The sequence below is a fragment of the Talaromyces amestolkiae genome (assembly GCF_001896365.1).
Source record: "Talaromyces amestolkiae strain CIB chromosome Unknown scaffold11.1, whole genome shotgun sequence".
Taxonomy (NCBI): domain Eukaryota; kingdom Fungi; phylum Ascomycota; class Eurotiomycetes; order Eurotiales; family Trichocomaceae; genus Talaromyces; species Talaromyces amestolkiae.
In genome coordinates, this window is record NW_024468047.1 from 892,664 (window position 1) to 920,212 (window position 27,549).

The window sequence follows — 27,549 nt, forward strand, 5'->3', positions numbered from 1 at the left end:
TGGTGTATCAGTATCAATATGACTGTCATTAACTTGGGCGAAAACCCATACAAAAGAAGCAAATGAACAAGAAACGCCATTCTATGTGAAGATCGTCCTTTTTCGAAGGCAATCAATAGCTTCAATTTTTCAAGACCTCACTTCGTTGATCGAGTATCATATATGCATGCTTCATCGGCAGATTATCTACCAGTCGTAGTCATACTCAACCCTGCTTTAGATCGTGCAGCTGCAGCACCGACTGCGGCCGAGACAGGAGTTGAAGAGCGTGTTGGCGCCGCACTGGGTGCTGCGCTGCGATTGTGTGCCATATGTGCTTTGACAAGATGTCCAGCGGCAAGAGCAGCGCACAAGCTGAGCTCACCCGCCAGAACACCAGCGGCAACAATGCGAGCCAATTGACGGGCGTTTTCACCTGGGTTGGTGGGATGAGGTCCTCGGACACCGAGCATTTCGAGCATGGCAGACTGAGCCTCGAGGATAGTACCACCTCCGATTGTGCCGACTTCGATGGATGGCATGGATACGGAGATGTGGAGGTTTCCATCAAGACTAGTACGAGTTAGTATATGCTTGATAATTCAAGAAAAGAGGGACATACTTCTTCATAAGTGTGATACAGTTACTGCTCTCTACATTCTGGGCAGGATCCTGTCCTGTGGCCAGGAAGATAGCAGTAACGATATTGGATGCATGAGCGTTGAAACCACCAAGACTACCAGCCATGGCACTTCCAATCAAGTTCTTGCTAATGTTGAGTTCCACCATGGCGTCGACGCTGCTCTTCAAAACGGACTTGACAATATCTCCAGGAATGATGGCCTCGGCAACAACGGACTTACCACGACCATCAATCCAGTTGATAGCAGCGGCTTTCTTATCGGTACAGTAGTTGGCAGACAAGGAAATGACGTTCATATCGTCGAATCCACATTCAGTAGCCATCACTTCAAGTGCCTTTTCGACACCTTTGGAAATCATGTTCATACCCATGGCGTCACCGGTCGTGGTTTTGAATCGGATGTAAAGATTAGTACCGGCCAGAGCTGTTTTGAGGTGCTGAAGACGGGCGAAACGACTAGTTGAGTTGAAGGCGGTTCTCATAACGCTTGCTCCCTCTTCGGAGTCAAGCCAGGTCTTAGCTTCAGCAGCTCGAACCAGTGTAGGGAAGCTGACACCAGGACCACGAGTCATGCCATCGCCATGGACCACAGTAACCGCACCACCACCGGCATTGATCGCTTTAGCACCTCGACTAGTACTAGCAACCAAGACACCTTCAGTAGTAGCCATAGGAATGAAATAGTTTTGTCCGTCAATAACCATCGGTCCAGCAACACCAAGAGGAAGAGGAAGATATCCAATTACGTTTTCACAGCATGCTCCGTGAACAAGAGTATAGTTGTAGTCCTTGTATGGTACAAGGGATGTTTCCAGATTGCTGGCAACGGCTGCAGTTGCAGGAGTGCGTGAAACGACGGCGCGTCGAATTTTGACAGCTCGGACAAAAGCGTCCTCACGAGACATGATAGGCTGGTCGGTCATGGTCTTTTCAAGAGCATAGCCAGGGACTTTACCGCGCAATGACAATTCAATGAGTTCTTCATCATTCAACAATGAAGCCTTCTTCTCCTTCACCAAAGCCTCAGCTTCTTCCTTTGTTCGCTTCTTGCCATCATCCTTATACTCGACAAAGACTTTAGGAGCTTCGACGACAGGAGCGACTTTGGGAGCTTCGGTCTCGGGTTCTTTGATGCCCCATCTGGCGGCATTGAACAGGTAACCGTTGAGAACAATACTAAGAGTCAAGGCTGCAATAATCCATTTGCTTATTACGGGGTCCTCGACGCTTCGCAAAAGACTTTCCAAGACCTTTCCACCAACGGCGTCAAGAATCTGTTCGGAGTATTCGATATCAAAGTTGCCGCCGTGCTCAGAATCTGCGTAGTGAACTGAGGGGAATTCAAGCTTGTATTTGATGGGTGGCAGCACGGTAACCAAGGTCTCCATCTTGTTGCTCTTGGCAGTTACATAGATAGAATCCAAACCGTTGTCCGCGACCTTGAAGGGGTCAATAGGAGCCGAAGCGAGCACGCTGGAGAATCTCGACAAAACGGGAAGAGAGTTCTCCTGGTCGGGTTGTCTGAAACCAATGGACACTAGGTTGATCACGTTAACCAATGCAAAACCTCCAACCATGAAAAGCTTGAATTTTGAAACGCTGCCAGCCTGATCTTTCTTGCCAAAAAGTGTGCCAGTCTTGCCGTCCTTGCTATTGCTGGAATCCGCCCGGGGCCAGTCATTGCTAGCAGCCACGTTTTCAGCAACTTGGCGAGAAACACCGTCCTCTTCGAGGGCCTTTCGGATGGAAACATGACGCTTGATGCGATTGACTTCTTGCTTGATAAGGAGGATTGAAGTATAGAATGTGAACAATAGAATGCAGTCGAAGAACAAGATCCAGGCGGCAAGGAAGCAGAATTGGCGAAGACCACCGTGCACTCCAGAGACAGCACCAATTACCAAGGCAGTGATTTCAATAAGGTAGTCCCGGACGATATTAAAGCCCTCTTCTTTTATAGCCGTCTCAATGGAGTCCTGAATAGACCTGGAAGTGCGACTGTTACCATTGGCAACAGCCTTGTTCTTCAGCGATGCTGACAAGACTGCTTTGGTGAGGAGTGTGGGCTTTTCGAAACCGACCGTAACAACTAGAAACGGGAGACCTTCGGAAAGTAGCAGCATGTTGATTGAAACGCCCATCTTTGTGGTGACTAAAAGACCGAATAAGAAAGCAAAGACGCTGGAGAGGAGAACAGAAAAGGCAAGCCAAAACTGCGAACCTAGTCGTCTCATTGAGAGGAAGAGCGACACAAAGGTAAGATGCATGGAGATGTAGCCCAATGTCATAATGACAATGTCAATGGTTTCGGCATGCTGCATATAGTTAGCACGTTTCTTTGAATCGAAGAAATGAACGTACCTTGATCAAATCGACCAAAGAGCTCCAAGCGTCAGAGACGTAAAGCTTCAGAGCACGGCGAGATCCCTCTCCTCGAGCAGCCTTCATGATCCACTTACGGGCCTCCTGTCCATCATCTTCGGTTGATGGGTCGTTGATTTCCTGCACCGCGCGCAAAAGGTCCGGGAGTTCGTTGTATGGAACCGCGAGAGCGACGGAGGAGTCACGCAAGAAGGAAGAAAAGAGGTTAGGGGTTTGCGGAACGTGGATGGCAGAGACATTTTCTGGGATGATAATGTCATCAATGGCGGGAGTGTTGGTCGAAGTTGAATCGGAAAAGATAAAGGTAGTCAGGGCCAAGTGCTGGGAAATCTATGCGACTTGTCAGCACATGAAGCCAACAACCATAGATAAACATACCTCGCTAGGATCAGAGGCCACTTTATCCTCCAGCTGCCATCTCCAGGCAGTCTGTTCTCCAAGACGCAAGTTACGGCTGCCGTGCAACAAGGAAGCAGGATCTAGTTGCCCAGATCCACTTTTGGAATCAAAGATACTTCCTTCGAGAAGTCCAACGTAGGTGGTGCTGGCAAGAAGAGCGATGACACCAATTGTATGGATGGGATGAGCGCAGGCACGACGAGCTACAGATTGTAGAGTACCGGTAATCTTGTTTCTCAACCAGCTGGGTTCAGGTGCTTCATCCTGCGAGCTTGCGCGAAACTGACGGGGGATGAAAGAAGCCATTGCGGCGCGCGGGTGGATTTTGTTCAAGTGGCGAATTACCCCTTGAACGTCAGCTCACAACGACGTGCGAAGGATGATAGCTCGAAGGAAGAATTTGTATCGGACGTTTGAATTACTGGTTCGACATGGAGAAAGGATTGCGTGTATAAGCCAGGGTATTTGTGAATGACTAGATTGAAGCACGTCAGTTTCGGTACACCGCCATGATAGCCAGGAGGTCAATTGAATGAACGGCAAGTGCCATTGCCACTAGAATTGAGTAGCGAGACTTGAAAACATAATCCAGAAAAGATTGGCACAATTTCTCTTAGGTGTTCGGCATGCAAAATGCTCTTTCCAGGGTGGTGTGTATGGTGGTGGGAGGTACCCCGGTACATCATCGCTCAGAGAAAGGGGGAACCTCGAAACATGGAAGGTACTCACACTCTTTCTTCAATTCCCACGCCTTCACAACAACAGGTAAGGTACTTTGGTGAAAAGCACCGGCGTTGTATAGACTCAGAAGATGTTGAAGCAAAAAGCGAACAACGCAACAACAGATCGAACGGGCAAGTTGACGGTGAGCGTGCTAAAACAAGGAAAAGAGGTAGCCTGGGGATGGATTAATTATTTTCGGGGGGGCCAACCTTTTTTTGTTGGTTCCTGATCGGGGCAAGCGCGGATGGCTTAGCTTAGGTCGGACTCCGGGTGAACCAGCTTCAACTCCATTCACACAAAGCTCGAGACAAAGAATCTCTGAATAAATGCTTATATCATAAGAACTCGATCACCTGGTGATCGAGTACCAATGCGCAAGACGAGTATATTGACTGGTGTTTTCTTGGGACTTATCTGCGTTGGCCAGAAGTGACTCGATAGATGTGCCATTGTGATCGCTAGCCAGCGATCGTCTGGTAAACTATTTTTACGTAGTGTCTGTGTGCAAACTATCTAGTAGATAGACTCATACATAGTAGAGTATCACTCACAGGTATGCATTCTACTGACTAACTCAATCGGAATCCATTTTGGTGATATCGGACATCGGTCATCCATTAACAAAACAGCCAGGATAAGCTTATTCCCAAGCCCTGACCTATGAGGAACTGGCATGTCTTTAGTTGCATCAGATCACAGCGATAAGCGTTAGTGCTTAGTCGTATGCAGTGGGGGCAGTCTACTACATGGTAGTTCTGACGTTTGGCTGATAGAGTTAGTCAGCGGAGGTTGAACTGCCGGATCATTTGATCTTCAGCTGATATCACCGATATTCTGAACCAGTTCTTGCCAAACATGCACATCGATCGAACCACCAGACAAGCAACGTCCATGCCATCTGGTTTCTGGGTTGGCCACAGTCTGGCCCGGATTGGAAAGCGGTCAGAGAGTTTCTCTCGGGCTGTCTAGTCCTGTTTAGGAGATAGCGTGTCGAAGGATCCTACGCTAAGCCTGACAAGGAAGGACGGATTGAATCTTCTTATTCAGCCAAACAACCAAACAAACCAAACAGAACAAAGACTCAACGGCTCTTTCTATTGTCCTACTCGGGTTTTGACGCTTTCACTTTCTCTCTGACTAATGATACGCATTATAGATGTGTATTGCCTACAAGCGAACACGAGATCATCCACGTGGAAGATTACCCGGGTTTTTCGGAGTCTTTGTTCAGGCAGTTCAGCTGTGTCCAAGAGTCCGATGGTGTGTCGGGGAAGAACACTAAAAGATTGAAGCATTGAAAGATGTTTAGAAAACTCGGACACGCGCTCGGTTACTACACCAAAATACTTCAAATCTATATCAAGGACGTTGCGATTTTATCGCGGGAAGGCTTATCAGTCAGGCTTGATAGAGGGGCTTAGAAAATACTACCGTGATATTTACTTATTAAGGCCGACCCCGCCTTTACTTTCAGCTTGCAATCTCTTTCATTTCGTTGTTGCCGACTTGTGACAGAGTAGCCATTTCTGGTCAAACCGTGCTCTTTGTCTGTCGTAGCTTGGGATCCTTGGGATTTGTGATCTTTTATGTCACCAAGACTGAAGAATAGTCTTTTACCAGGCAATATCCCGAACACGGATAGTCCCCTATTACAGTCTTGTTCAATACGGGAAGCTTGATTCATCAAACTAGATATCCCAATCCAAAACGCAAAGACTCTCCCAAGAACAAGTGTGTCGGACTATTATAGACACGGGTACTTGATTGGCCGAGAGCGCATATCCATGATCTCGCGTTGAAATCCCCCGACTGGCCAATCAGAAGACCATCTCTCTATTATGCAATTCTTCGACTGACACAATCGAAAGGTCACAGTCAATCAGAACAGTAGAATGGCCTCCGTTGTCAAAAATTGACACAGTACCACGAAGAGTCATTGATCTTGCTTGCTAGCAGAGTGAATTAATCGTGACTGCCAAAGTGACTCTTTTTGGGGAAAGGTATGTTGTAGGAACAGTATTTGCGAAGAACGTCGGCACGAAGAATTACTCCATCAATAAGAATGGAAAATGATTCAACCAACTTGAACCAAGCCAAGGACAAATCAAGGTCTATATACCCATGTCCCTGTCGCCGTAGAGCGAAACATGGCCTGTGCCAGATGTGAAACGAGCGGCTACTAGCGTCAATCGGTTATCAGATTGTTTGAATTGCCTACCCTGCATTCCACGTTTTATCTCCACTCCACCTTTCTACTTTGGACTGATAGGATGTCGTTTCACCAAAGCCAAGGGCTAAGCTTTCTACTTCTCTTCAAATGAAGGCCTCCATATTCCTGGCGCCTGTGCCATGTCCAATCATCTCAAGAACGGAGATTGGACATGCAACTTTCAGGCCAAGGTCCAGGCCAGGCCGCGTCAATCAGGCTATTCAGAATTTCAGGCGACACCCTACAATAATGACAAGAATAATAGTCATGTTGAATGTATCATATCAACGCCCTATTCGCTCTATTCACATGTCTCGACAATACTACTCACAATAGGGCGCCATGACCCGCCAAGATCTGTGACTGGGAAATTTCTGACTACGCTTTCCTTCCTTGCGCACGTCGTCGGGTAGAAATTTCTGCAAATCGCCTACTTTTCCACGCCTGCATTAGTCTTCCTTTATATTCTTAGGCTCTTGCATCTTGCATTCTTTCTTCTGCAGTCTTTCTCTCCTTCCTTGTGACTACACATCGAGATATCTGCTGGTTAGATATCTACACTCATTCTTTATCGAACATTCGCTTTGACGACGCACCTACACGAAACGAGATGCAGGTCATCAAATCCTCCCTCGTGCTGGTCATGACTCTCGCTTCCCTAGCTCACGCACACAGCTGGGTCGAAGCTTTATCTCTTCTCTCTCCCAACGGCAGCTTCACAGGCATTACTGGTTATCCACGAGGCATGATCTTACGCACTGCCCCAGGATTTGACGACACGAACATGCAGTGGCAACTACCTGAAAACCAAGCGAGCCAACTCAACGACAGCATGCGCATATGCAGACCGTCACAGCAAACTTCCAACTACACCGACAGCAGTCTTCCAAAACTAGAGGCATATCCAGGCGCAAACATGGCTTTACGGTATCAGGAGAATGGACATGTTACCACACCGTGGACCAAGCCCGGGAAACCCGTAAACAGTGGTGTCGTATATGTATATGGCACTTCTCAGCCCAAAGAGGACGACACTCTGCTCGGTATCCACGGTCAATGGACGCTCGATGGTAAAGGAGGTGACGGACGAGGCCGCCTACTGACGAGTCAATACTTTGATGATGGACAATGCTACCAGATAAACATCGGCTACATATCCGAGGAGCGACAAACGCAGTTTCATCGCGTAGCAGAGACTGGTTCTTTTCAAGGAGCAAATCTGTGGTGTCAGACTGACGTTCTGTTACCAAATGACTTGGATGTCGGGAAGGACTATACTCTGTACTGGGTTTGGGATTGGTCCACAATGGATGGCAGCGGCACTGTCACTCTGCCCGAACTCTATACGACATGTATAGATGTGACGATTGCCGACGCTAAGACGGTCGGAGATACAGGCGCAGTCGTGTCTGATAGCGGTAGTAAAAGCGTGTCTTTCGTGTCAATCACAAATTACGGCGAGGCTGCTATACAGTCTGTATTCGAGAGTCTCTCTGCTGCACCGACTGTGCCGAAGGTGACCGCTACCGCGCCAGTCAATATTACTGCTTCTATCTCTTATAGTGTTGCTGTTTCGCTTCTCGCCAAGGGGGTCAGTTCTCCTGTCGCTGCTGCCCAGGGTGCATCTGCTGTTCCTTCGGTACTAGCTACATTGGCCCTGAGTACTCATACCGTTGCTGGTACTATGCCTGCTGGTGTCGCTGCGACCGCTGCTGCGACCGTCGGCTCTGGTGCTCCTGCTGCTACCATCGTAGCTTCTGTATCACCTACAAACCCGACTCATTCAGTTGACCTTGGAAACGGCGGTGAGTGTATCGTCGAGACAGTGACCGTAACAGTCACATCGACCATTCCTTCTCAACCACAAGCTCGTTCCACAGGGTCATTGGCTCGACGGAGGATTCTTGCTTTGGACGACGACGACGACGACGACGATGGTTTCAATTCTTGAAAAGTAACTTCTTGCTTGGGTTTCAACTACCTTATTTTTTCTATTTTTCTTCATTCATTCTCTGAGGGCTTTTTGCTGAGCTGGATGGGGGATGGCCTACTTGCATTAACGGAGTCTGATTTTCTTGCTTTTTATACCCATATAGTTGCATTAATAGAAATTCATCTGAATCATTATGAGTGTATATTATTTGTTTCGTACTGGGCAATACATAATGCGTCGTGGGTAGCCTGCATGCTTACGTCGTTGATCTGCGATGAACACAGTTTTTTAGTTCTTTTCAACCTCCACTTTCCACTATTTCCTTCGTTGCATAATCTCATCTCAACGTTATACAATGGTTCGGTTCTTTATGACCATCCCTTGAGTTGAGTCAATTGGATTAATGACTCCACAGCCAACCTTGCCGCATCATATTTTTTCTTTCGAGTTATAGAGGGGCGGGCAGATCGTCAATACGTGAATGAATTGGACGCGCATCGGACCGTCTATATAAAGAGATCTGATTATTGACACTGCATTATCATGGATACAAAAAAGGAGATCAATACTCCCGAGCCACCGAATAAAAAGGTCAAGTTAGCTGATCAAGGTATTACTTCTATCAAAGTTGTTGATCACTAAGTCAAGGCTTACAACATTCCAGATATAAATCAACACAATGTCAAAACGACAACACCAAGCACAACTCAGATTGACCTCTTACCCGCAGAACAACTCTTGCGAACTCTCCTCCTCGACTGTCGCGATCATTTCGCATCGACTCCAGGCAGCCATCAAGATGCAGGCGCCATGTGGTTCGTCGGCGGCTGGGTACGCGACAAACTCCTTGGAAAGCAAAGTTGCGACATTGACGTGGCCATGAGTATCATGACCGGGCCTGAGTTTGCGAATCATTTAAGAGAATTTCTTTCATCTGAACCACCCCCAGCCGAATTATCGGCATCGACATCAGATAATGATGACGAAAACAAGCCAAAGACGAAAGGCGACATCTACAGAATCCAAGCCACCAAATCCGGCATCCCAGCTGAGATCAGAGGATTCTATGAAATCGACCGAAATCCGAAAAAGGGCAAACATCTACAGACAACGAGTGCCAAGATTTTTGGTCTGGATATTGATTTTGTGAATTTGAGGACGGAGAAGGATCTTCAGCCAGATGGACATCCGAAGCAGGTGGTGGGGAGAGAGTTTGGGTCGTTGGCGGAAGAGGATGCGTATCGGAGGGATGCGACGGTGAATGCGATTTTTTATGATCTTGACTACCAACAAGTTGAGGATCATACGCAGAAAGGACTGCAAGATCTGGAGGCGAGAGTGCTGAGGACGCCGCTTGATGCGCACGTTACGTTTACGGATGATCCGTTGCGGATTTTGAGGTTTGCGCGACTTGCGAGTACGCTTGGCTTTACGATTGATGAGGGTAATACGCAGCAGGCGATAAAAGATCCGGAGATTCAAGGCTTGATAAGTACGAGAATCAGTCCGGAGCGGATTGGATTGGAGTTGAAGAAGATGGTTACTGGGCCGGATCCGGTTACTGCGTTGTTTTGGATTCACAGATTGAGACTTTATCAGCCTGTATTTTTGGGGGAGCAGCAGAAGGGTGCTTTGGATAGGTTGAAGGAGAGTGAGGCATCTGAAGCAGAGCAGTGGGCAGCAGATAAGGATGAGTATGTGTGGCCACTAGCGTGGCCGGATGCTTGCAAGACTGTATCACAACTGTTGTCGACGGACAACGAGAATATCGTGGCCATCGAACTGGCGCAGTCACAAGATATTGAACTGGTCTGGCAGGTGGCCTTATGGTGTCCGCTTGCGCTGCTCTGTCAGCCACAAGATACTCCCCCCTTTCCAGTCGTCAAGCCGGCAATCAAGGCAATCAGATCTACAAACGAAATGACAAAATTACTAGAAGGCTCTTTGAACAATATGAAGGAAATCCGATCGACTATCGACCTTGTCGTTGATTGCAACAACAAAGAGAGTCTAAGACGAAGCACAGTTGGAAAACCCATACGGTCGTGGGGTAAGACCTGGAGACTCCAAGTCCTATTCACCCTCTTGACGGATATCCTTTCAGCCAAGTCGAGAACAGAAGACTTCTTGAATCGCTATTCGATTTTCTTGCAATTTGTCCTCGAGCAAAGACTGCAAGACGTACACTCGATGCCTCAAATCCTGAACGGAAGCGATATCAAAACAATCTTCCGGCTGCGAAAAAGCGGTGCATTCATGAACGGCGTCATGAAAGCACTGCTGGAATGGCAGTTCGACCATGAGGCCGACTATGGCGACAGAAACGAGACGAAGGCACAAGCGATCGAATGGCTGCGTGGGCAGAAAGAGCGGTTGAAGATTCCAGACCCTGAGATAGATCTCGCGAACCAGTAAGGAGTAAGGACTGCCTTACCGCGGCTAACAATGCAGTGCATGCATGCCTGAAACACGCCAAATTAGCCTGCAGATCACGTGATGAGATCAGATATCCTCAGCAGCGAGTTGGATTGGTACGCTTGGCGCTTGTTGATTATACATAGTATACTAGGTAGTATATAAATCAGGTGAATCGGCATGATCTGATGTTTGTCACAAATCTCCAAAACACAAAAGGAATACTACGTAGTAAGTGTAGACCAAGAATAGCCATAGGTAGACTCGTACTACAACTCGAAACATATCAAAGTATGCAGTCTGATTGGCCGTCTCCCGGTAGCCTCTTTCCCCCCGCGCGTCCAATGGCAGCCCTCTCTTTCCGATCGCGAACAGTCAATCCCGTCTTCTTTCTCTTGCCTCAACCTCTGCGAACACTGTGCTACAATAATATTCTCTTCCTCTTTCTATCCTCGCCTTGTTTCCTCTCTGCCAACATTTCTTCAGCCTATACTTATATCTATTGTGTACAAAACAGCCTGGCAAACCCCCTCCTCTAGTGCAACAGACCGCTTTGCTATAATTAGCAGTCCAATCTTATGCACTAAATCCAAACCGACCCCGTTGCCATTTGACAATCCTTCTGGCGGCACAATAATAATCCAATTATCAGCATATTACTCACTACGCTCCTTGTCTTGTGTCTGCTTCTCTCCTGGACACATATCCAGTATACTGTTTCAATTTTCTTCTTCGTTGCATACCTATTGGTTCTGTGTTTTAATCTTGTCTTTGCTTGTTCATTTGATTTGATTACCGCTCTGCAGAGACAGAGAGTGCGCTGTTTGTGTTTCTCGCTCGCAAGGCTGCGACTGCGCTGGTCGTGTCAGCCTGTGGTTTCTCCGTGTACATCACATCTGTGCAGCACATCATACTGTGTCTAATCAACTTGGATAAAGGTGGGAACTCGAAAGAGCGTCGAGTCCGGGATTTGGTATCCTTGCGCAACAACACAAGACGAGCAGGGCAGAACATCGTCGAGAGCGCTTAATTGCGACTAATTATCCACTGCATGTTGACGGTTTGTTGACTTTTCGATATGCAATTCTTGGTAGAAGTGGAGGATCCGTATTAGCGTCGCCGTCTACTTTTCTTCTTTCAGATATATCTTGCGACCTCGATTCGCAAACAGAGTCACATCATGGCAACAACAACGACAACCTCGCCCCAGCCCAACGCTGCCGCCACTCGTGCCGTGAACCCCGCGCTTCCTCCCATCGCTACAGACACGCCTTCTAGMCTCCCGCCGATGCGACGCATATCTTCTAGTGCTAGGGAGCGTCTATCAGTATACTCTACTGTCTCACAAACATCTCAGCATCGGTCGCGACCCGTTTCGCATGTCTTTCCACTTTTCCATTCTAGCTTGCCATATGCCTTAGTGCGCGACTTTGCGTATGCGCCCATACATCCGCTACACTACGGTCCGCTGCCAGTTCCGTCGCGAGCGTCTACCCCGGCGAGTGAGAGCAGGCGCTTATCTGATCCGCAGATCGCGTCGTGGGAACCCTCACGCCATTCATGGTCGTCGAATAGCGGGACATCCGAGTCATTTGGACAACAGCTGCCGGCCGTATCGTTCGGTGATGGACCGCCGTATAGTGAAGATGAAGATCTGCACAGTCCTATCATAACATCACGTTATCGCAAGCACAAATCCATGCAAATATTTGGAGATACAGGAAGGGTCTTTGGCGATAGTGGGCGTGGCGGCACGAATAATCCGGTTGACCGTGGCACCCTGGTGGCTGTCAATGGAGACGGAAGTGAGACGTATTACGTTCAAGGCGATCAGGACGCAAATGATGGACCTGGCGGCGAATACATTACATACCCAGCCGGCGAAAGCGGATATTCTCAGTATGCCTATGGCGGGAGCGAAGGCGCCGGAGATGCAGCAAACACACAGGAGTCAGCACATGGAGGAGACTACGTATACGAAGACGACTATTCTGACCGATACTCGCGCGATTATCACTTTTCTATTGGGTCGCCAGACGAGGAGATGCATGGCAAAGCGGTTGCGCTGTTTGATTTTACGCGCGAGCATGAGAATGAACTCCCCTTGAAAGAAGGGCAGGTGATTCTGGTATCTTATAGACATGGTCAGGGTTGGCTCGTTGCAGAGGATCCAAAGACGGGTGAATCCGGGCTGGTGCCGGAGGAATTCGTGCGATTGGTACGTGATATTGAAGGAGGTCTTAGCTCTTTGAATGGAGAGTTGGCTGGTGCAAATGACCAGCAGCAGTCAGAAAACACAACGTTTTCGACTGACAAGGAAGCGAGCAATGAATTGGAGCAAGGTGGAGCGGCGACACCAACGAATGGGAATAATCAGAGTGAGGATAGGACAGAGGGAAAGAACTCTTGATCAGATAGAGATGCGGATGGAATGAGAATGAGAATACGATTGATGAGTCTACTTGACGACTGTATTATCCAACAATATATTACCTTGGTATGCTATCGATAATAGCTGGCTCAAGCTGACSGAGCCATAAGATGCACGGCGATGGACATGGGCGAGACCTGTCTCAATGGTAAATGAATCAAGGCATACCTTGTTTTTCTTGCATGAGCCAATTGAAGGCAGACCTTTCGCTTCCTGAGTATTCCGTGATCAGGACATGAATCCAGGTTACGTACCTTAGGTGTCGACTAATTAATCACTACATCCGTATCGAATTATTGTATTGCGCGTATCAATACGCAGTATATTACCATCAAGTATTCCAGAAACAAGCCTGTTACATCTACTTGCCGGATCCGTTTTCCGCCCCGGCAACGCCTGCTAAATTCGGGGCTAAGTTCTCCTTGCATAGCTTAGCCGTAGCTGTCGCCTTAGTAAGCAGAACCTTCCACGTCTCCTTTTTCTCTCTCTCGTGAACTTCATCTTATTTGTTTGCCATTCATCATCTTGCTATCCTTTCAACCGAGGCTACCATCTGTAATACTATTTCATTGTCTTGCTTCTGAAGTGTATTACTCCTTGTCTACTCTTTAATTACTCTTTTGTTTGTTTCCGTGACGCTTTTGTGCTGCATTCATCTCGCATCACCAAACCGGCATAAAATTCTCTTGATCTTGTCTATTTGGCTGGTTGAACTGCTTCAATTGGCTATTTGATTGGTACGTATAATCCATCTATCGAGTCAGGAAATGGAAGATACATGACACCGATACCTTTACTCTTGAGCTGTATATTAAAGTCATGCCGGCTGACACAAGTGTTGGTGGTCTGGTAGTAGTCTCATAATACGACTCAATCTCGTACAGGTAATACCGATACCCGCATACCAACTTAACTTACCAAGAGGCTTGACTAACCCAAAAAGAAGAACCCCTCATTCTGCCCCTCGCCCGTGACTTGCGCTGCCCCTCCAGAACAGGCTGCTTTTGTTAGCACTCCAAGGCAAAATGGCAACAATGTTCTCCCGAAGCCTCAGAGCATCACTGTCCACCCCACCTTCTGCTTTTCGCTCGGTCTCCTCCTTCATTMCCTCTTCTCCTGCCACTTCAGCTTCTGCTTCCTTCATCCGTCGTCCTACTTCCTTCTCCCCAGGTTTCAATTGCTCTTCTCGTGCATTCTCTCAATCATCTGCAATCATGTCTACTGCCTTCTTTGAAATTGAGTACGGCCCTGCTGGCCAAAGTAAGTTATCCTTCCTGCCCCTCTTGCATCAGCTCAGCTCAAGCTCTTGGACTCATCTTGAGCCATCTTCGACTATCAAGTCATCACTCCACATCTACAATCAAATGCTAATTCCTACCAGCCAAGACAGGTCGTGTCGAATTCAAGCTCTACGACGATGTCGTCCCCAAAACCGCCAAGAACTTTGCTGAGCTCTGCAACGGCTTCACCGATTCGACTGGCAAGGTCTTGACCTACAAGGGCTCTTCCTTCCACCGTGTCATCCCCCAGTTCATGCTCCAGGGTGGTGACTTCACCCGCGGCAACGTATGTCTTCTGTTGTCTGAGTGTATAATCCAATCAAATGCTAATTTTTGTCTAGGGTACCGGTGGTAAGTCCATCTACGGTGATAAGTTCGCCGACGAGAACTTCAAAATCCGCCACGAGCGCCCTGGTCTTCTCTCCATGGCCAACGCTGGTCCCAACACGTAAGCCTTTCCTCTCCCATGAAGCTGTCATCCACTAACAGGCTTCGATAGTAACGGCTCCCAATTTTTCATCACCACCGTCAAGACCAACTGGCTCGATGGCAAGCACGTCGTCTTCGGCGAGGTCACCAAGGGATACGATGTCGTCGAGGACATTGAGCGACTTGGCACCTCTAGCGGCTCCGTCCGCGGAACCGCCAAGATCGTCAACTCTGGCGCTGCTTAAAATGTTTCCATATTTTTCCTAAAACGTGTTCCGGCGATAGATTCATCTACCTCTCAACTCTGCAGAAGGGCTAGTAGATTGGTGTCTATTTTACTTGCCAGTAGCTTACAAGTCAGTCCTTTGAGGAAATGCAATCATGTGTTTCTGAGATTCTTACTTTCGAGTGAGGTCTTGGCTTTGGCATTATTCTTCCGTAAAAATCATGGATAATCTACGTAAACATCATTGCTGTATATCATACATTATATATCCATCTCATCACTCTCATCACCACCTCCCAAACCCGGCACAACACCCCCATTCGACCCCTTGATCACCCCCTCGAGTATCTCCCTAATCTGTTTACACCCATCAATACCCACCGCGAGCATCGCATCCAAATATGACGTATGTGCCCTCGTCTCCATATGCAGCACCGAAACCTTCATATCATCCACATCATCCTCCGCCGCCGCCGCCGACGCCGCGGGCAGGGCCGTCGTAGTCCCGATCGTTATAAACGGCAATTCCTGCTCCTCGGGCAACGACAAGTCAAGTAACGGATCTAGCGAGTCTTCTGCTGATGAGGAAGATGGATCGCGAGGCGTGGATGCGCTACCGCTCATGCCTGCTGTGCATCCACAAAGTAAGCCCGGCATGGGGATACCAGCATCCACGAGCGCGAGGGTACATGCGTTTATGGCGGCGGCGAAGAGGGAGCCGTCAGACGAGAGGACGGAAACTTGCACTGTGATTGTGCTGTGCGGATAGAGCGAGGTGTGGAGGTGAGACTGGAAAGCGGATTTGAGTGCTGTTGAGAGTTGGGTTGATTGTCTGCCATAGTCAGTCAGTCAGTATTCTACTTCATATCCCTAACGGGTATGGAACGAACCGATCACTCCCCCCAGCCCTCCTCTTGCGATCCACGCCCGCAAACCCAGCGATATTAACGTCGACATCAACCACTGCTTCGGTCGCGCTACCTGCGCCGCTGGTCTCGTGGGGACCGTGGACGGTACACATTATCGATGTGTTGCCCATGGAGAGATATGAGGAGCCTGAGCTGGCGGGATTGGTGGATAGTTGCGCTTGGAGCAGCCGGAGTTCGTTCCATCGTCGACCGTCGAGGCGGAGTTTTGTGAGAGGGTAGGTTGTTGAAGTGTCGAGTGGCATTTTTGTGTCGTGAGGTTGAGAGGCACGGAGTGCCTTTTATGTCTTTTTGGTTGTCCGGTGATAAGTTTTTTGCGCAATGTAGATGTCCAAATTGGGAATGTGTATGCAATTTGTGCTTTCAATCAGTGGCTATGGATGAAAGATAGTAGTGGAGTTTAGCGTTAAGAGTATTCGGTTCTGCGTAGTGGTGTAATGAAATCTGATATGGATGATAATTGAAGAAATCTCGCCGCAAAATTTAAAGTTAAAAGCTCCTTTCCCGATGCGGAGTGTTTGGGCCGGCAGGAAGTCTAGCCCCGCGACTGATAAGCTCCAACTACCTACAACTAGATACAGCTAAGTACTATAAACAGCATGCGACATGGCGTCGGATATAGATTCAGTTGTCACTGTGACCGATTCAGATGATGACGATGATTTGGAGATTGTTTCTGTCCAGCCAAAGTCATCTGCTGGTAACAATGTCTGTCTACATGTTGGATCAGGCAAATCTGACAGACAACAGATTCACCCAAGAAATCGCGACGAGACGAGCAAGAACCTATAAATAGCCATAAAAAACGCCGCTTACATGAACGAGACGAATCTCCCGATCCCTCCTCTTCCTCCTCCTCCAGTATCCTCGACGACGAATTCAACGACGGCGAAGCCGCATACCAACAATTCAAGAACCGGAAAAGCATCCAACGCAAACGCGCCTCTCTAAATGCGCATCGAGCACGAAAAGGAAAGGGAAAAGAACGAGAAAGCGATGTCAACCCAGGTCGGAAAAGGAGATCAGTGCCTGCTCGCGACGCGCTGGTCGGTCGACTCCCCGTAGAGTCAGCGTCAGCAGCAGCACGAAAGTCCAAATGGCCTACGCGAGATTTCACAGAAGACCCTGTTTCGTCCGAAGACGATTTGATGGAACATACACTACCAGACTTCTTACAACAGCGCCGTTCCCAATTCGATGCGCGCATGAACCGTCTCAAAGAAGCCGGGTTACGACTACCGCCAAACTTTGACGATGTCGACTTCTCGGATGACGAAAACCTGGAATTCTTAAAGGAGAAGCCTGCGTTTAGGGATATCACGCCCCCGAAACCTTACGAGGATGTTCCATTACCGTTTTCTCTGGGTCTGATTCCCGCGCCTATTGCGCAGTGGTTGAGGGATTATCAGGTTGAAGGGGCTGCGTTTATGCATGAATTGTTCGTTTATCAGAAAGGTGGGATATTGGGCGATGATATGGGTCTGGGTAAAACGGTGCAGGTCATTGCTTTTCTTACTGCTGCGTACGGCAAAACGGCAGATGAGCGAGACATGAAAAGGATGAGGAAGTTGAGGCGGAGCGGGGACGATGTTTGGTACCCGCGCACACTGATTGTTTGCCCCGGCACGTTGATTGAGAACTGGAAATCTGAATTACAGCGCTGGGGGTGGTGGGCTGTTGGAGTGTTTCATGGTGACCGAAAGGAAGAAGCGCTGCAAGCTGCTAAGGCTGGCAGGTTGGAGATTTTGATTACGACGTATGTGACGTATCGCATGAATAAGGATGCTATCAATATGGTGGAATGGGACTGCATCGTTGCCGATGAATGCCACCAGATCAAGGAGCGCAAGTCGGAGACAACTATAGCGATGAACGAGATTAATGCTCTCTGTCGGATTGGGCTTACGGGCACAGCTATTCAGAACAAATATGAGGAATTGTGGACGTTGTTGAATTGGACGAATCCCGGGAAGCTGGGCCCGGTAACTGCGTGGAAGAGAGCTGTGGCGGATCCTTTGAAGATTGGTCAGTCTCATGATGCTACTCTGTATCAGCTGAGCAAAGCGCGCAAGACAGCCAAGAAACTCGTGCAGAATTTGCTCCCGGAATTCTTCCTTCGGCGCATGAAGACGTTGATTGCGGATCAACTACCAAAAAAGAGCGATAGGGTAGTTTTCTGTCCTTTGACAGACACGCAAGCAGATGCATATGAAAACTTCTTGAACAGCGATGCAGTGGTGTATATCAAGAACGCATCAGAAATGTGTGACTGTGGTTCAGGGAAGAAATCCGGTTGGTGCTGCAATAGATTCCTACCGTCTGGCCAGAAATGGCAAAACTACGTGTTTCCAGCTATACAAAATCTGCAAAAACTCAGCAATCACCTCGCAATCCTCATACCACAGGGACAGGACCCGCGGGAAAAGCAAGACAAAGACTTGGAAATGCTACAGCTTGCAGTCCCAGATCAATGGCGCGAGCTCTATCAAACCCGGGATTCGATCATCAACTATGCCAATCCGGAATTCTGTGGAAAGTGGAAAGTCCTTCGAAAGCTCCTCAAATGGTGGCATGCCAACGGTGACAAAGTCCTGGTGTTTTCGCATAGTGTTCGACTGTTGAAAATGCTTCAGATGCTTTTCAATCACACTAGTTATAACGTCAGTTATCTGGATGGCGCCATGTCTTACGAAGATCGAGCGAAAGCTGTCGATGATTTCAACTCGGATCCTCAGCAATTCGTATTTTTGATCTCGACACGCGCAGGAGGTGTTGGGTTGAATATTGTGTCTGCGAATAAAGTCGTTGTGGTCGATCCGAACTGGAACCCCTCTCATGACTTGCAGGCGCAGGATCGGGCGTATCGAATCGGACAACACAGAGATGTCGAAGTATTCCGACTCATTTCTGCAGGTACCATTGAAGAGATTGTCTATGCTCGTCAGATTTACAAACAACAGCAAGCCAATATCGGATACAATGCCAGCACTGAGCGAAGGTACTTCAAAGGAGTGCAGGAGAAGAAGGATCAAAAGGGCGAGATCTTTGGTCTTTCCAATCTGTTTGAGTATCAGAACAACAATATCGTTCTGAGAGATATCGTGAACAAGACCAATATTGCCGAGAGCAAGGCAGGCGTGCAAGTCGTCGGCGTTGAACTCGAGCAGGACGGGGATGTAGATATCCCTGACAATGCCTCGGTCAAATCTGGCAGTGCTGGTGATGACGACGATAATGAGACCATTAGCCAGATAGCAGCCTTGATACGTGGTGACACGCCATCAACAACGACTCCAGCTTCTTCGTCAATTCAAGGCAACAAGAAACACGACCCCGTACAAGCCATCCTGGCAGGCGCCGGCGTCGAATACAGCCATCTCAACAACGAAGTCATCGGCTCTTCCAAAGTCGAAGAACGTCTCAGCCGTCGCGCCGAACAACACAACGACCCATTACAGGGCGACATGCACGTTTTTGATTCGTCCTCTCAACCCAACAATCGCCTCAAAAACAGCACCAGCAATTTAAGCAACTACGAAAACTTCAAAATTCGCACCATAGACGGTAGCAAAACAATTAAATTCAAATTCCATCCTCCGCAGGACGTACGCAAACGCCAGTTTTGCAGTATGGCGCAGAAATTCGGGTTTCCGAATGCGACTGAGTTTGCGCTTGTGGTGGAAGGGATGACGCAGGCGCAGAGACGGGCTTGTCTCGAGAGGTGGTATAAAGATAGAAGGGAGATGCTTTTAAAGCAGGAGGAGAGGGAGGTCAAAATTGAGGGGGGTGAGTCTGACGAGGTGATCAAGGCTGAGGAGGGTCCAGACTGACGGACGGATAGCTGGGACATGATTGACTTGATTCTCATTGCTTTTGTTTATTTAGAGATACCCTTTTGTAGCACAATTTCAATATCACATCGGTCGGCCCGAGATATTCAAGGACAATCAAAAGTTACAATAGCCGTACGTTTGCAGTGTTAATAATACGCTGGCGTATCTACTATACCATACTAGCCCTAGTGACCAAAGTAAACCGTCCTTGCTAGCCCCAACAGGCGTGGGACGACGCCATGATCCTTCATCTTCCTGCTTGCAGAACGAATGATATGCGTGTCTTTGGTACTTCATATACGACTAGCACGTTAATACGGGGATTGCAAGGTGATGGCGCGAACTTTGGTTGATATAGGTTCGTGGTGGCGTCTCTCTAGTACTTGCCGTCTACTACTTAGTACATACTTTTGCATGATAAGTTCAAAGCTTAACTTTGTCCATACCTTTGTCTGAGGAAAGAAGGGGACTTGAACTCGGAGGATCGTGGTGAATGGCTTGACTGACAATGCTACAAAGGTATTCAAGAAGAAGGGGTACCTCGGACTGAGGAAAGGTCCTATGTTGTACCAGAAAGCAGTCTCCCTAGGATACTACGAGGCTAAGCGGCAGGAATTAGAATGGAGTAAGCAATTTTAATTATCCCGACGGAGTTTATTCCTTGCAATTCATTAGACCTGCTTATCTGAAAGAATCGCAATCACTGATTTGATTGATAGGGGACTAGAGAGTCGAGACAGCTCACTTAACCAGGTGTTTGGAACTTTGGGTCATGCGAACGAAATGAGCGTCTATACTATGGGGTGATATAGAAAAGTCGGTTTGGCACGATGATTGGTAGACGGGTTGTGCCTGGATGCTTGGCTTCAGGGCAGGGTGACCAGTGATCTCTCTTGCCGGCTTGTTGAGGGGAGGTATACAGCATACTCCGCAGTTCACTGTAAAAGGGTTGTGTGCCTGGCGCAAACAAGACACGAATAGAATGTAGAAGTGGAATAAAGAGAAGAGGGAGAGAGCAGAGAGAAAGGAGAACTGTGGCTGTGTCAGGTACGTACTCGTCAGTCAACGGGGAAGGAGCGGGCGGGTCGGACAGTCTGGTCTAGCCACAAGCCGTTCGTGCCTTGCCCTTTCCCTCGTCTGGAGGAAGGAGCATGTCCGTCGCAAAAATCTCCACTCCAGCCAGACCAGCCCGATTTCTTTCTTCTGTGCTTCCCGACTTGTGCTGTACAGACTCTCCGTTCAATTCTTCAGCCATCCCTACTATTACGTCGTACATATATTTATGACTGTGGTTTATCGCGGTCCTTTTTGCGCTGCCCTTCTTATCTTGCTCCTTGCGTCCCGGCCGGTGTGACGAGTATACTCCTGAGACACGCTCTCCCTAAACCGCTGCCTGCAGTATCGAGAACCTTGCCGGCGCCCAACCACACACAACGAGGCTGGATGTTGAGGGGATTATCACTTTGCGATTTGTTCATCGACGATTTCTACTCAAGTCAGATCGGTTATCTGCGCATTTCAGCTGAAATTCGTTTCTTCGAATACATGGGGTGACCGGACTGTACGCCATCTGTTATTCTGTTTCTTTTCATTGCCTCTCTACACCATAACTACCGACCGATATGAATGGCCGCAACGGTACAATGTCCCCCGTCTCCGCTGATGACAGCGAATGGTCTGGCATCGGCCAATATCAACTCGGACTCAATGCTCCCCTCTCTCCGTCAGTACAGAATCGCGGAAATCTAGCGACTCCTCCGAGTTCAGGTGCTCCCACCCCGACTGGCTCTCTAGGTCTGAATGGTGGCAACCCGATGCCTCGACGACCGGGCGACCCCGGTAACCCATCGCCTCCGAGTTCTGTTGCTGCCAGATCAAGTGTAGGAACGCTACCAGACCAGCAAGGCGGCCGTTATCGCAGGATGGAAGATTCGCTTGCTCAACATTACAATGCAGTTCGCCGGTTTCTGGGAAACCCGCATGCGAGTGATAGGGCTGCTATGAAAACGAACAAAGCTCGGGATAAACTTTTGAGACTATCACCAACACAATTTCACGAATTGAGTACCGACGTTTTTGATGAGCTTGTCCGCCGTCAACAAGCTGCCGGAGGTCCAGGACGGCCTCCGCGGACAGATATTCCACCTTCACTACCACCTCGGCCAGACTTTCACGAAAAGCGAAACCAGGCTCGTCAGAAACTTGCATCGTTGCAGCATCCACGATTCCGTGACTTGGCTACCGACGTCTTTTGTGAGTTGGAACGACGGTTCCCCCAGTTTGCTGGTCCAGATGTCCCGCGTGTTGGAAGTCCTGCAGGTAGTATGCGCGGTGGTCCGCCTCGAGGAAACGGGCCGATGAATGGTTTTCGACCTGGTTCGAACGGATTTCCACCGAACGGATATCCCGGCGGGTCTCGACCAGCGTCGCGTGGCCCTGGTGGCAGAGGGTATCCTCCTGGTCCTGGGGGTCCCGGAGGCCCTGGCGGGCCTCCTGGTGGACGATTCCCTCCGCGTCAGCAATCTCTCAGCGGTGGAATAAGCCCTGGCGGAGAGGAGCCTTTGGCGAAGTCATTTCAGAGCAATACGATCGTCCCGAATAAGAGTACTCTCGTGGAGGATGACGATGATGGCGGATTGGACGACGATTTTGATGGACGCAGCGATGCTTTTGGACTGGACGCCTTACAGAGTCGAAGAGGAACGACAACCACTTTAGGGGAGAAAAAACTTCTGTCAGACAGCCAAGCCCAAGTTACAACGTTACAAGAACGTGTTGATGAACTCCAAGCTTTGATGAAGAGCAAAGATGAGGAAATATCTCGCTTGCAGGACGAGCAGGAGAAATCACAGGTGTGTATGATCTAAGATTGAGGAATGAAGAGTGCTGACAGTATGTAGATCAGTACCAGTGAACGCAATGAATGGGAAGGCGTCAAGTCTGAGCTGGAGACCAAACTCACCGACGTCGAAAATGCAAACACATACCTTCAGAATAAGCTAGAACAAATGCAGCAAGAACATGCCCAGAAAGAGCGCGAATTGCGGGAACAAATCGAGGCTGCGCAAAGTGCGGGTGTAGATGTCGAGCTTCAAGAACGATACAGCGACCTCGAGATACGACACGAATCTCTTCAGTCGCAATTGCAAGAGCAACAGAAGACCACCGAAGAAGTGCGCCGCGACGCTAGCAACTTCTTGAAGGAAATGAGGGCCATGTCGGAACGAAGTAATGCCACTTGGGAACAAGAAGAAAAGCTTTCTCGCGATTTCAACCGACTCGAGGAAGAAGTCAAGGAGTGGAAAAATCGATATGTCAGGGCCAAGACTCAGCTACGACACTTGCGTACATCGACTGTCGGAATTCCTAATCTACATACCGACGTTGGTATGGCCGCGAGAGAGAACGAACTCATCCATGAGCATGGACTGGTCAAAGATGCACATGTCACCAAGTTCCAAATGTCTATTGATGAACTGTTGCGTTCAGCTCGTTCTGGTGAGCCCAGTCTCGTCCTCGAGCAGATGAAAGTGGTCGTTGTAGCTGTGCGTCATATGATGAATGACACCGAGACCGGAGCTGAGGTGTCTCCTGCACAGAAACGAGCAAAGTCCAGAGTCTCGGCCACTGCCAACAACCTGATCACGGCATCCAAGAACTTTGCCGGCTCCAACGGCCTATCGCCTGTGTCTTTGCTTGATGCGGCTGCATCTCACCTAAGCACTGCAGTCATTGAGCTCTTGCGCCTGGTCAAAGTTCAAGCCAGTCCCATTGAAGATTTTGAAGATGAAAACGAGGACAATATTGCTCCAATGCAATCGCCCGGCTACTTCAGCATAGCTGCCAGTCAATCTCGATTGAGCAACAATGAGTCTGTATATAGTGCGATCAGCAGTCCGTCAGCCAGGACTCGAAGTATAGCTCATTCGCGACGAACAATGTCTCGCAGTGGAATTCCTATTCAGGGCCTTGCTATTGGAAAGGCAGGATACGGCGCCGTGCGTCCTCAAGACCATGAATTGGAGGAGTTGAAGGTATTTTCCCCAATCGTCTATGGTAGACCTAGATACTAATCATTTGACAGCTATATCTTGAGGATCAAACTGAGGGCCTTGTGCAGACTATTCAAGCGCTTGTGGCCAGCATCCGTGGCGCAGAAAATATCTCAGCCATCCGTAACCACATCAGCGCGATATCGATTGTGGTAGGCAACGTGGTTGCATCGACAGACCATGCCATGGACAAAGCCGAGATCAGTCCCGCAGTACGCGAACGCTTAGGACCAGTTGTTCAAAGCCTAGCCGAATGCTCAGACCGTTTATCTCACACAGCAGCTGAAGGAGAAGAGATCGAAAGCCCCGAACAACTTCGTGACCTGACCGCCAAATTGCCTCCCATCGCTTTTGAAATTGCCCGTGAAACGAAGGAACTCGTCCAACGCATTGATCAGCTTGAGCTTGACGAAGGCAATAGCGACGACTTCCGATAAACAATCCGTTCCTCTGTTTTTTCATCTCATTCTATTTTCTTTCGACAAAGCCAAAACTGGATAGGGACAGGAGAGACATGTTCATGACATGAATGATTCAATGATTGATTCTTTTTATTTTATTGCATCTACATTCTAATTCATGTTTGGAATATATTTTGTCGGGGACAAGATTTTTTCTTTTTATATTTTTGTATGAACATTTCTGTCCATTTCGCCGCAACATCAACTACTTGTTACATAATTCCCATTCCCCTTTTACTTTCTTTTTAATGCAGGAATTGCATTTTGGTTTTAAGGACACTTTTCTTCTTTTCTATGGCAATGACAGTGGCATGGAATCATGGTATTACGTCGGAATTGACAATAGGTTTTCCCTCTTGTTTGAATGGTCGAAAGTGGTGCATGATCGCTGTTGTATTATAGTTGAATATAATGACTTTATATCAAGTTCGCTTTATTGACATTTGGTGTCCATGGACGTTTGGCATCGAGGTTAGTATCACGTATATCAACATAATTTCAAACTTCCAGAAGTAAACATCAATTTTGTCTATCGCAACCAGCATTATATCAATGGGCTAGAGTATCAACTGGCATTATAGTCAACATTGAATGATTGAATCAAGACGGCGAAATAACAGACAATAGCAAAAAAAGACAAAAGGCTATATAAGTAACTAACACATCAAGCTAATCGATCGTACGCAACAGAAAAATGAAGAAAGGTCTTATCTACTAAACCATCTTCCTTATAGTTCAATCTGTACTTTGAAATCTCAACCAAGCAAATCCCCCCCTCCATTAGCCGGCCTGTTAGACGACGAGAATCCGCTGTTGTTATTTGATGTGTTTCCAGTAGTGCCCCAAATACCGGCACTGGACTTCTCCTTGGCCATACTTGCCAGATTAGGTCCCTTTTGCGCTGCAGTCTTCTGGATTCCGGCGCTGGCGCTTGCGGTGTTCCACAGGGATCCAAAGACGTCTCCGCCGGCAGATTTGGTGGCGGGTTTTTGGCCTGCTGAGGTGAGAGATGGGGATGATGCTGTAGTGCTGGTTGGGGAGGTGAGGGAGGAGAAAGAGGATGTGGTTCCGCCCATGCCGGGTCTGCCGCTGAGAGTTGAGGTGGGCGATAGTACGGAGGGCTGGTTGTTGAAGCCTGCGTTTACGGAGGTATAGTAGTTTGGTGTTGGGGCTTGGTAGCCGGATGGTTTCTGTTGTTGTTGGAGCGGTGCTGCTGGTGCTGCGAATGCCGAGCCTGTCGATAGAGGAGGCGGGGACATTGTCGTTGAGCCTGTGGGCGTGGTGGTGTTTGATGTGAACCCCACAAGACCTGTCAAATCGGCGCCTTGGGCTGCGGAGACTGGTTTCGGTGCAACGAATTGCGTGCTTGCGGTTGTGGTAACCGCCGTTGGCGCGGGAGCAGGTGGTGAGGCAGACTGGAAATCATCAAAGTCATCGTCGTCCGCTCCCCCGGCGGTGCCGCCGAGGATATCTATACCGGTAGCAGGCTTCTTCCCAGCGGCCGTGGAAGACGGTACTGCCGCCGGGGCCGCAAGGACATCATCATCACCAAAGTCGAATAAATCAACATCTTGCCCCTTTGGTGGCGGCTGAGGCGCTTTGGCCTGTGCTCTAGGTTCTGCAGGTCGTCGGGATGTAGGCGCCGCAGAGGGCTCATCATCTTCTTCATCGTATTCCTCAAACCGGCTCGATCGTCTGGCACTGTCCCTGAAATCGCTAGGGTCGCCTGCACCGCCGAATCCGCCTCCATCTCCAAACACGCCTCCGCTGTAACCACCATATGAATCGCTGCCGAAACCGCCGTATCTGCCACCACCACCGCCGCCGCTCGAGAACGCACCGCCAGTCCCTTCCATGCCGCCGAACTTATTGCGGTTGGCGCGAGCTTTCTTCCTTTCTGCGCGAATGGCGTCTACATCACCCAGCAATTTGACGAGCTCCTGAGATCTGTTGCGCACATTGATGCCCTGATCCTTGCCATTGGGGTCGATATAGTGGAATTGGCGAAGCATGCGGATCAGGGACAAGTGGGATCGAGCATCGTCGACAACGCGTTCGGAGCCGTGTTTGATGAGGAATTCGAGGAGTTGCAATGCCTATCCATGCAATTGTTTAGTTCCAATTTCCCCTAAACTTTTCGGTCTGTAGATATGTCGATCGACAGACCTTGTAGATTTGCCTCCACTCCTCCGCCGTCTTTTCTGTGAATCGCTTGTAAATCATAGGCATAATCTCGTTGAGAAGGTGACTGTTCAGATCAAACTTATTAATAACCAAGCATAATCATTGAATCGCAATCCCACTGACTAGTTGTGTGTTCCACTCGCAATCTCCTGCATCAACGTCGACGATGCGCCCCACGGTTCATTGTTGGTGGCTTCTCGGACCTTGGCCTCCATCTCGGTATAATTCATGACAGCTACATATCCAATAAGAGATTAGTGCTGCTACTTGGATTGAAGCAATTGCTATTGAACGAACCATTTTGAACCTTGCGAACACCGGCCTTGATATCGTACAAGGTCAGGTTGCTAACCTGCTCTTTGAGACTGTTGAAATCCATCGTATCTTCTTCTTTAAAACAAATGAAATGGCCGTGAAAGAAAAGAAAAATCTCTATCGAAAATATCAAGATACGATATTGCCAACGTCGCGCTGGGCTGGTTCAAGATGGTTTGGACAGGAGATTGGGTGGCCAAACAAACGTGCCTGATGCCATATGGCATCAGGAGTTGCTGGCCTGAGGCAGCGGTTCCGCCGCACCTTCGAGTTCGGTCACGTGAACTGTCCATCTCTTTTTCAAACTTATTCGAAAATCTGCTGAAATCGAATTTATTCTGGTATCGAGTGGTAAATAATAGCGACTATCGCCAAAGATAAGTTACGTACAGGTTGGGAAGAATGCCACCCAGCATTTAAAAATGAGGGTTTCAACGGTGATTGAGCTCAATCTCACTTGAGAAGTGTACAAAACGAGACAGGGATATAAAATATGTGCAATATCGCGGCAGTAAACAGAAACAAAGCATCAAATCAATATGCATAACAATTGCAATAAAACATGAAAACATAAAAGTCAACTCGCTTGCCTGGAAACCATATCAAAACAGTCGACACTCCGAAGCCCTACTAAGGATATCATTGAACGTAATTTTGAGATCATTAAAGCCATAAAGTCAGGCCGTTGATGGCATGTATCATCATCGAAACAAGTGGATGTAGCAAATA

General features: G+C 48.5%; 9 protein-coding genes across 9 annotated transcripts; 6 read left to right on the forward strand and 3 right to left on the reverse strand.

The window, feature by feature from the left end:
- Positions 1-182: 182 nt before the first annotated feature.
- On the reverse strand, positions 183-3,709 carry BHQ10_006251 (uncharacterized protein; the record flags this gene model as incomplete). Its single annotated transcript, XM_040878817.1, has 4 exons — positions 183-552; positions 602-2,937; positions 2,984-3,334; positions 3,383-3,709. The coding sequence occupies 4 exons, from the start codon at positions 3,707-3,709 to the stop codon at positions 183-185; spliced, it is 3,384 nt and encodes a 1,127-aa protein (XP_040734755.1).
- A 3,236-nt stretch (positions 3,710-6,945) lies between these two features.
- BHQ10_006252 (uncharacterized protein) lies at positions 6,946-8,286 on the forward strand (the record flags this gene model as incomplete). The annotated part of the gene is made up of 1 exon (XM_040878818.1): positions 6,946-8,286. The coding sequence occupies one exon, from the start codon at positions 6,946-6,948 to the stop codon at positions 8,284-8,286; it is 1,341 nt and encodes a 446-aa protein (XP_040734756.1).
- A 525-nt stretch (positions 8,287-8,811) lies between these two features.
- BHQ10_006253 (uncharacterized protein) lies at positions 8,812-10,683 on the forward strand (the record flags this gene model as incomplete). Its single annotated transcript, XM_040878819.1, has 2 exons — positions 8,812-8,878; positions 8,933-10,683. The coding sequence occupies 2 exons, from the start codon at positions 8,812-8,814 to the stop codon at positions 10,681-10,683; spliced, it is 1,818 nt and encodes a 605-aa protein (XP_040734757.1).
- A 1,180-nt stretch (positions 10,684-11,863) lies between these two features.
- BHQ10_006254 (uncharacterized protein) lies at positions 11,864-13,093 on the forward strand (the record flags this gene model as incomplete). The annotated part of the gene is made up of 1 exon (XM_040878820.1): positions 11,864-13,093. The coding sequence occupies one exon, from the start codon at positions 11,864-11,866 to the stop codon at positions 13,091-13,093; it is 1,230 nt and encodes a 409-aa protein (XP_040734758.1).
- A 1,235-nt stretch (positions 13,094-14,328) lies between these two features.
- On the forward strand, positions 14,329-15,068 carry BHQ10_006255 (uncharacterized protein; the record flags this gene model as incomplete). Its single annotated transcript, XM_040878821.1, has 4 exons — positions 14,329-14,374; positions 14,496-14,680; positions 14,736-14,842; positions 14,894-15,068. The coding sequence occupies 4 exons, from the start codon at positions 14,329-14,331 to the stop codon at positions 15,066-15,068; spliced, it is 513 nt and encodes a 170-aa protein (XP_040734759.1).
- A 242-nt stretch (positions 15,069-15,310) lies between these two features.
- Positions 15,311-16,220, reverse strand: BHQ10_006256 (uncharacterized protein; the record flags this gene model as incomplete). The annotated part of the gene is made up of 2 exons (XM_040878822.1): positions 15,311-15,881; positions 15,940-16,220. The coding sequence occupies 2 exons, from the start codon at positions 16,218-16,220 to the stop codon at positions 15,311-15,313; spliced, it is 852 nt and encodes a 283-aa protein (XP_040734760.1).
- Positions 16,221-16,581: 361 nt separating this feature from the next.
- Positions 16,582-19,805, forward strand: BHQ10_006257 (uncharacterized protein; the record flags this gene model as incomplete). Its single annotated transcript, XM_040878823.1, has 2 exons — positions 16,582-16,675; positions 16,726-19,805. The coding sequence occupies 2 exons, from the start codon at positions 16,582-16,584 to the stop codon at positions 19,803-19,805; spliced, it is 3,174 nt and encodes a 1,057-aa protein (XP_040734761.1).
- A 1,625-nt stretch (positions 19,806-21,430) lies between these two features.
- On the forward strand, positions 21,431-24,297 carry BHQ10_006258 (uncharacterized protein; the record flags this gene model as incomplete). Its single annotated transcript, XM_040878824.1, has 3 exons — positions 21,431-22,660; positions 22,709-23,842; positions 23,893-24,297. 3 exons carry the CDS (start codon positions 21,431-21,433, stop codon positions 24,295-24,297), a joined length of 2,769 nt encoding a protein of 922 aa, XP_040734762.1.
- Positions 24,298-25,076: 779 nt separating this feature from the next.
- On the reverse strand, positions 25,077-26,884 carry BHQ10_006259 (uncharacterized protein; the record flags this gene model as incomplete). Its single annotated transcript, XM_040878825.1, has 4 exons — positions 25,077-26,417; positions 26,488-26,569; positions 26,629-26,740; positions 26,803-26,884. The coding sequence occupies 4 exons, from the start codon at positions 26,882-26,884 to the stop codon at positions 25,077-25,079; spliced, it is 1,617 nt and encodes a 538-aa protein (XP_040734763.1).
- Positions 26,885-27,549: the final 665 nt, after the last annotated feature.